We start from the raw sequence: 10,000 nt of genomic DNA, 5'->3' as shown, positions 1-10,000 counted from the left end.
TCTGATTCATTTACACAAATACCTGATTCATTTACACAAATACCTGATTCATTTACATTCAGACCTGATTCATTTACACTCAGACCTGATTCATTTACACTCAGATCTGATTCATTTACACACAGACCTGATTCATTTACACACAGACCTGATTCATTTACACAAATACCTGATTCATTTACACACAGACCTGATTCATTTACACTCAGATCTGATTCATTTACACAAATACCTGATTCATTTACACTCAGACCTGATTCATTTACACAAATACCTGATTAATTTACACAAATACCTGATTCATTTACACACAGACCTGATTCATTTACACACAGACCTGATTCATTTACACAAATACCTGATTCATTTACACACAGACCTGATTCATTTACACTCAGATCTGATTCATTTACACTCAGACCTGATTCATTTACACAAATACCTGATTCATTTACACAAATATCTGATTAATTTACACAAATACCTGATTCATTTACACAAATACCTGATTAATTTACACTCAGACCTGATTCATTTACACTCAGATCTGATTCATTTACACAAATACCTGATTCATTTACACTCAGATCTGATTCATTTACACAAATACCTAATTCATTTACACAAATACCTAATTCATTTACACTCAGACCTGATTCATTTACACTCAGATCTGATTCATTTACACAAATACCTGATTCATTTACACAAATACCTGATTCATTTACACAAATACCTGATTAATTTACACTCAGACCTGATTCATTTACACTCAGATCTGATTCATTTACACAAATACCTGATTCATTTACATTCAGACCTGATTCATTTACACTCAGACCTGATTCATTTACACTCAGACCTGATTCATTTACACAAATAACTGATTAATTTACACTCAGACCTGATTTATTTACACAAATACCTGATTCATTTACACTCAGACCTGATTCATTTACACAAATACCTGATTCATTTACATTCAGACCTGATTCATTTACACTCAGACCTGATTCATTTACACTCAGACCTGATTCATTTACACAAATACCTGATTAATTTACACTCAGACCTGATTCATTTACACTCAGATCTGATTCATTTACACAAATACCTGATTCATTTACACTCAGACCTGATTCATTTACACAAATACCTGATTCATTTACACAAATAACTGATTCATTTACACTCAGACCTGATTCATTTACACTCAGATCTGATTCATTTACACAAATACCTGATTCATTTACACTCAGACCTGATTCATTTACACTCAGACCTGATTCATTTACACAAATACCTGATTCATTTACACACAGACCTGATTCATTTACACAAATACCTGATTCATTTACACTCAGACCTGATTCATTTACACAAATACCTGATTCATTTACACTCAGACCTGATTCATTTACACAAATAACTGATTCATTTACACTCAGACCTGATTCATTTACACTCAGATCTGATTCATTTACACTCAGACCTGATTCATTTACACAAATACCTGATTCATTTACACTCAGACCTGATTCATTTACACAAATACCTGATTCATTTACACTCAGACCTGATTCATTTACACTCAGATCCGATTCATTTACACAAATACCTGATTCATTTACACTCAGACCTGATTCATTTACACAAATACCTGATTCATTTACACTCAGACCTGATTCATTTACACAAATACCTGATTCATTTACACTCAGACCTGATTCATTTACACAAATACCTGATTCATTTACACTCAGACCTGATTCATTTACACAAATAACTGATTAATTTACACTCAGACCTGATTCATTTACACTCAGATCTGATTCATTTACACTCAGACCTGATTCATTTACACTCAGACCTGATTCATTTACACAAATACCTGATTCATTTACACACAGACCTGATTCATTTACACTCAGACCTGATTCATTTACACAAATACCTGATTCATTTACACTCAGATCTGATTCATTTACACTCAGACCTGATTCATTTACACAAATACCTGATTCATTTACACTCAGATCTGATTCATTTACACAAATACCTGATTAATTTACACTCAGATCTGATTCATTTACACAAATACCTCATTCATTTACACTCAGACCTGATTCATTTACACAAATACCTGATTCATTTACACTCAGACCTGATTTATTTACACAAATACCTCATTCATTTACACTCAGACCTGATTCATTTACACAAATACCTGATTCATTTACACAAATACCTGATTCATTTACACTCAGACCTGATTAATTTACACACAGACCTGATTCATTTACACACAGACCTGATTCATTTACACAAATACCTGATTCATTTACACACAGACCTGATTCATTTACACTCAGATCTGATTCATTTACACAAATACCTGATTCATTTACACTCAGACCTGATTCATTTACACAAATACCTGATTAATTTACACAAATACCTGATTCATTTACACACAGACCTGATTCATTTACACACAGACCTGATTCATTTACACTCAGATCTGATTCATTTACACTCAGACCTGATTCATTTACACAAATACCTGATTCATTTACACAAATACCTGATTCATTTACACAAATATCTGATTAATTTACACAAATACCTGATTCATTTACACAAATACCTGATTAATTTACACTCAGACCTGATTCATTTACACTCAGATCTGATTCATTTACACAAATACCTGATTCATTTACACTCAGATCTGATTCATTTACACAAATACCTAATTCATTTACACTCAGACCTGATTCATTTACACTCAGATCTGATTCATTTACACAAATACCTGATTCATTTACACTCAGACCTGATTCATTTACACAAATACCTAATTCATTTACACTCAGATCTGATTCATTTACACAAATACCTGATTCATTTACACAAATACCTAATTCATTTACACTCAGACCTGATTCATTTACACTCAGATCTGATTCATTTACACAAATACCTGATTCATTTACACTCAGACCTGATTCATTTACACAAATACCTAATTCATTTACACAAATACATAATTCATTTACACTCAGACCTGATTCATTTACACCCAGACCTGATTTATTTACACAAATACCTGATTCATTTACACTCAGACCTCATTCATTTACACAAATACCTGATTCATTTACACTCAGACCTGATTCATTTACACAAATACCTGATTAATTTACACTCAGACCTGATTCATTTACACACAGACCTGATTCATTTACACAAATACCTGATTCATTTACACACAGACCTGATTCATTTACACTCAGATCTGATTCATTTACACTCAGACCTGATTCATTTACACAAATACCTGATTAATTTACACAAATACCTGATTAATTTACACAAATACCTGATTCATTTACACACAGACCTGATTCATTTACACACAGACCTGATTCATTTACACAAATACCTGATTCATTTACACACAGACCTGATTCATTTACACTCAGATCTGATTCATTTACACAAATACCTGATTCATTTACACTCAGACCTGATTCATTTACACAAATACCTGATTCATTTACACAAATACCTGATTCATTTACACAAATACCTGATTAATTTACACAGATACCTGATTCATTTACACAAATACCTGATTAATTTACACTCAGACCTGATTCATTTACACTCAGATCTGATTCATTTACACAAATACCTGATTCATTTACACTCAGACCTGATTCATTTACACAAATACCTGATTCATTTACATTCAGACCTGATTCATTTACACTCAGACCTGATTCATTTACACAAATAACTGATTAATTTACACTCAGACCTGATTCATTTACACTCAGACCTGATTTATTTACACAAATAACTGATTCATTTACACTCAGACCTGATTCATTTACACTCAGATCTGATTCATTTACACAAATACCTGATTCATTTACACTCAGACCTGATTCATTTACACACGGACCTGATTCATTTACACTCAGACCTGATTCATTTACACAAATACCTGATTCATTTACACTCAGACCTGATTCATTTACACTCAGATCTGATTCATTTACACAAATACCTGATTCATTTACACTCAGACCTGATTCATTTACACAAATACCTAATTCATTTACACTCAGACCTGATTCATTTACACTCAGACCTGATTCATTTACACTCAGATCTGATTCATTTACACAAATACCTGATTCATTTACACTCAGATCTGATTCATTTACACAAATACCTAATTCATTTACACTCAGACCTGATTCATTTACACTCAGATCTGATTCATTTACACAAATACCTGATTCATTTACACTCAGACCTGATTCATTTACACAAATACCTAATTCATTTACACTCAGATCTGATTCATTTACACAAATACCTGATTCATTTACACAAATACCTAATTCATTTACACTCAGACCTGATTCATTTACACTCAGATCTGATTCATTTACACAAATACCTGATTCATTTACACTCAGACCTGATTCATTTACACAAATACCTAATTCATTTACACAAATACATAATTCATTTACACTCAGACCTGATTCATTTACACCCAGACCTGATTTATTTACACAAATACCTGATTCATTTACACTCAGACCTCATTCATTTACACAAATACCTGATTCATTTACACTCAGACCTGATTCATTTACACAAATACCTGATTAATTTACACTCAGACCTGATTCATTTACACACAGACCTGATTCATTTACACAAATACCTGATTCATTTACACACAGACCTGATTCATTTACACTCAGATCTGATTCATTTACACTCAGACCTGATTCATTTACACAAATACCTGATTAATTTACACAAATACCTGATTAATTTACACAAATACCTGATTCATTTACACACAGACCTGATTCATTTACACACAGACCTGATTCATTTACACAAATACCTGATTCATTTACACACAGACCTGATTCATTTACACTCAGATCTGATTCATTTACACAAATACCTGATTCATTTACACTCAGACCTGATTCATTTACACAAATACCTGATTCATTTACACAAATACCTGATTAATTTACACAGATACCTGATTCATTTACACAAATACCTGATTAATTTACACTCAGACCTGATTCATTTACACTCAGATCTGATTCATTTACACAAATACCTGATTCATTTACACTCAGACCTGATTCATTTACACAAATACCTGATTCATTTACACTCAGACCTGATTCATTTACACAAATAACTGATTAATTTACACTCAGACCTGATTCATTTACACTCAGACCTGATTTATTTACACAAATAACTGATTCATTTACACTCAGACCTGATTCATTTACACTCAGATCTGATTCATTTACACAAATACCTGATTCATTTACACTCAGACCTGATTCATTTACACACGGACCTGATTCATTTACACTCAGACCTGATTCATTTACACAAATACCTGATTCATTTACACTCAGACCTGATTCATTTACACTCAGATCTGATTCATTTACACAAATACCTGATTCATTTACACTCAGACCTGATTCATTTACACAAATACCTAATTCATTTACACTCAGACCTGATTCATTTACACTCAGACCTGATTTATTTACACAAATACCTGATTCATTTACACTCAGACCTGATTCATTTACACTCAGACCTGATTTATTTACACAAATACCTGATTCATTTACACAAATACCTGATTCATTTACACACAGACCTGATTCATCTACACACAGACCTGATTCATTTACACACAGACCTGATTCATCTACACACAGACCTGATTCATTTACACACAGATCTGATTCATTTATACTCAGGATCTGTGTGTGACTGTGTGTGTGTGTGTGTGTGTCTGTGTGTGTTCCCAGGCAGCAGATAGAGGACGGAGAGAGGAACGTTTCTGAGGAGGACGAGGAGGAGAGACCGGGAAAGAGGGTGATAGGCCCACGTAAGAAATTCCTCTGGGACGACAAACTCAGGTGTGGATGCTTTAAATGTTAATTGGACACATCCTGGAAAACCAGGAATTTTACCGGCTCCTTCTTTGCGTGTTCTGGAAGTATCAGTGGAGTCCTGGAGAGCTGTGAAACTGAGTTGTTAATAAATCAGAATCAGGTGCCGTACAGACCCTATTGATCCTTGTGGCATTGTTCAACCACACAAGCCCTTTTATGGGCACCCTGACACACCCACAGCTCCTTATATGGGCATCCTGCCACACAACTCTTCATACAGACACTTAGCCACACCCACAGCTCCCTATATGGTCATGACTCAAACTAGAGAATCAAAGTAGGAATATCAGAACTCCTGGTGTGTGTGTGTGTGTGTGTGTGTGTGTGTGTGTGTGTTCCAGGGCTCTGCTGTGTGATCTGGTGCAGGTGAAGCTGCAGTGTTATAAACAGGAGAAATGCTCCCTCTCTGTAGACGACTACCTCAGAGCCTTCCTGGAGAACGAGGTCAAACCGCTCTGGCCGAAAGGCTGGATGCAGGCCAGGTGTGTGTGTGCGTGCGTGCGTGCGTGCGTGCGTGTGTGCGTGTGTGTGTGTGTTTATAATCATTGCTGTAGAATAGGCTGAAATGCTTGTGTGTGTTGTTTATTACAGGATGCTGATTAAAGAGAGTCGTATGGTACACGCTCACCTCACGGAGCTGTGAGTATACACACACACACACACACACACACACACACACACACACACACACACACACACACACACACACACACATTACCAGACCAGAGTCATATAAATGATTTGTAGCTGATTACCTGAAATGATTTTCTTCGTCCTGGTAACTCAGGGCCGGTATTTCTCTCCTCCAGCAGAGGGCAGTGTGGAGTGTGTTTTGTATTTTCCTCAGAGTCTGTGGGGGGTTTATTTCCGTGTGGTAAAGACACAGACTACTGTGGGCGTCTTAATGTCACGGAGTAGCACTGATAACACCGAGGGGTCAGTATCGGCTGATCTTATTGGTCAGTGGATCTATCGTCAGGCCCTAAACCACGCCCACAACCTGACGAGGAGGTTAATGATCTGTGTTTGTTTCAGGGGAAAGAAGAGGATCGTTCAGACCTCGAAACCCACTGTCACCAAGGTCAGTGAATATACCGCACTGCAGATGTTTCTCCTGATCGTACGAAGCTGTTAAATCTACAGCACACTTCATTGTGTCCAGCTGCTGTGAGCTGTGCCCAGAGGTTTCCATCCACCAGGTTTTTGTGAATTACGAAATAAATGAACGGAAAAGGCCCAAAATTCACAAAAACATCCAAATATCACAAAAAGATTTTAACGCTGGGACGAAGTGGAAGGGTTTGACTGTCGCTAAAAGGCAAATGCACAAAAGAAGAAGTGTTTGTGGAATAAACGCTAAGGTTTCATTTGTGTCGTACGTACTGCGCATGTGACACAGCGCCCCCCAGAGCCCAGACTGACCCCACCACCACAGGCTTTTAACAGACTCCCCCCAGTTCCTCATCTCTCCTCTCGATGCGGTCCCTGATCACGGAGCAGACGCCCCCTGGAGTTTATTCACAAAAGTGCAGTGGATGGAAACACGACTCATTTTTTTCTGACGATATTTCTTTATTACGCAGAGCATTTGTGAACGTTGATGGAAACCCAGCGACAGCGTGTACAGATTACTGTAGAGAAACATAAGAGGAATTGGGACGCTCAGGAGCAGCTGCACATGAGCTTTAGTTTTGCTGAGAGGTGTATACAGCCGTGTAGTAATAAAGCTGTGGGCTGTGGATGTGTATAAACCTTTAAAGTGTGTGAATTCCCTCAGTGTGGGGGCGTGTGCTAATGTTGTCTCTCTTTAGGATTGGGAACAGACTCCGGCGTTAGCCCTCAGCCGCCCCCCACTGTCTCCGAGCTCGGAGCCGATCTGCCTCTCGGATTCTCTGGACGATGACCTGGCGACGAACTCCCTCGACTCCATCTCTCACGTCTTCTCACTGCTCAGCGGCGCGGCTAACGGCGTCTCCGCTAACTCCCCCGCTGCTTCCTCCTCTCCTCCGGCTGCTAGCGGCCAATCAGCTTCGATTTCTCACGCTGTGTGTCCTCCCGTCTCTTCCTCCACTCCCTCTTCCTCTCCTCCGTCAACTTCCGCTCGAGCGGAGGCTTCTTCCCGAGCAGGAAACACAATTCCACCCGCTAGTACCTTGGCTAACAGCATTGCTAGCATGAACACAACCCAGACGGCTAAACCCCGCCCACTCCCAACACTGTCACCACTCCTCCCGCCTCAGCAGCGCCAATTCAGGCCAAGCACGCCCCCTACAGGTCAACTTAGGAACTCCACAACCAAACAAACAGATTCCAGCGCCAACAGAATTCCAGCTCCAACTCCACAGCAGCTCCGCACCAACTCCCACAGCCCTCCAGACACCTCCGGAAGCCTCCAGCAGGTGGCACCAGACTTAAAAGGCCAGACTTCTAGCCCCGCCTCCTCGCCACAAAACAACCTACAGACTCCAGGTTTTGTGACTCCGATGCAGGCCTCCATCACCAAACCTTCCCACAGCCGCAGCAGCCCCCCCATCGTCAAACTCACCCACAGACCCCCTGTCCCAATGTCCGCGCCCACTTCACCCTCACCCCGCCCACAAATACTGACCTCGCCCCTTCTTTACTGCTCCAAAAGCCCTGGCTTCAAACCTCTCTTCAGCCTCAGCCCCTCAGTCACACCCTGCCCCCAGCAGAAACATGTTAGTCCACTAGGGGGCAGCAGCCCAGGCGTTACTAACACAGCAGCCTCCCTCCAGGACACTAACTCCTCCCCCTCACCTCTCTTGGCCAGTCACGGACAGAGGCAGCGTACGGTGGGAGGAGCCAGCTCGAGCGTTAAAACCTCAGTCAATCGCATGCCAGGAAAGGGGCGGGGCTCGCAGTCTGACTCCACCCTCCTTACCCAGGTACGAGTGGATTGGTAAAAAGAAATAAAGAAAAAACGTTTTCTTAAAGTAGAAGTTAGTAATAAGTATTTGTGTGTGGGGTGTGTGTGTATGTGTGTGTGTGTGTGTGTGTGTGGGGTGTGTGTGGGGTGTGTGTGTGTGGGGTGTGTGTATGTGTGTGTGCGTGGGGTGTATGTGTGTGGGGTGTGTGTGTGTGTGTGTGGGGTGTGTGTGTATGTGGATGTGTGTGGGGTGTGTGTGTGTGGGGGGGGTTGTGTGTGTGGGGGGGGTGTATGTGTGTGGGGGGTGTATGTGTGTATGTGTGGTGTGTGTGTGTGTGGGGGGGGGGGGTGTGTGTGTGGGGGGGTACGAGTGGATTGGTAAAAAAAAATAAAGAAAAAACGTTTTCTTAAAGTAGAAGTTAGTAATAAGTATTTGTGTGTGGGGTGTGTGTGTATGTGTGGGGTGTGTGTGGGGGTTGTGTGTGTGTGTGTGGGGTGTGTGTGTGTGTGTGTGTGTGTGGGGTGTGTGTATGTGTGTGTGCGTGGGGTGTATGTGTGTGGGGTGTGTGTGTGTGTGTGGGGTGTGTGTGGGGGTTGTGTGTGTGTGTGGGGTGTGTGTGGGGGTTGTGTGTGTGTGTGGGGTGTATGTGTGTGTGTGTGTGGGGTGTGTGTATGTGTGTGTGCGTGGGGTGTATGTGTGTGGGGTGTGTGTGTGTGTGTGTGTGGGGTGTGCGTGTGTGTGTATGTGGATGTGTGTGGGGTATGTGTGTGTGGGGGGGGGTTGTGTGTGTGTGGGGTGTGTGTGTGTGTGTGTGGGGGGTGTGCGTGTGTGTGTATGTGGATGTGTGTGGGGTGTGTGTGTGGGGGGGGGGGTTGTGTGTGTGTGGGGGGTGTATGTGTGTGTGGGGTGTGGGGGGTGTATGTGTGTGTGGGGTGTGTGTATGTGTGTGTGGGGTGTGTGTGTGTGTGTGTGCGTGGGGTGTATGTGTGTATGTGTGGGGTGTGTGTGTGTGTGTATGTGTGGGGTGTGTGTGTGGGGGGGGGGGGGGTACGAGTGGATTGGTAAAAAAAAATAAAG

The 10,000-nt window shown here is 40.7% G+C and overlaps 1 protein-coding gene across 2 annotated transcripts in view; it reads left to right on the top strand.

The window, feature by feature from the left end:
* LOC136690819 (ubinuclein-2-like) overlaps nucleotides 1-10,000 on the top strand; it is a 19,240-nt gene that overhangs the window by 7,247 nt on the left and 1,993 nt on the right. For both annotated transcript variants that reach the window (XM_066662852.1, XM_066662851.1), the window contains exons 10-14: nucleotides 5,889-5,999; nucleotides 6,377-6,517; nucleotides 6,627-6,674; nucleotides 7,071-7,116; nucleotides 7,847-8,941. In XM_066662852.1, the coding sequence (XP_066518949.1) occupies nucleotides 5,889-5,999; nucleotides 6,377-6,517; nucleotides 6,627-6,674; nucleotides 7,071-7,116; nucleotides 7,847-8,941 (1,441 nt within the window). The remainder of the gene's footprint in view (nucleotides 1-5,888; nucleotides 6,000-6,376; nucleotides 6,518-6,626; nucleotides 6,675-7,070; nucleotides 7,117-7,846; nucleotides 8,942-10,000) is intronic.

This window comes from Hoplias malabaricus, chromosome 3 (genome assembly GCF_029633855.1).
Source record: "Hoplias malabaricus isolate fHopMal1 chromosome 3, fHopMal1.hap1, whole genome shotgun sequence".
Classification (NCBI taxonomy): Eukaryota; Metazoa; Chordata; class Actinopteri; order Characiformes; family Erythrinidae; genus Hoplias; species Hoplias malabaricus.
Note: the sequence above shows the minus strand (reverse complement) of the source record. Positions and strands in the feature narration are given on the sequence as shown.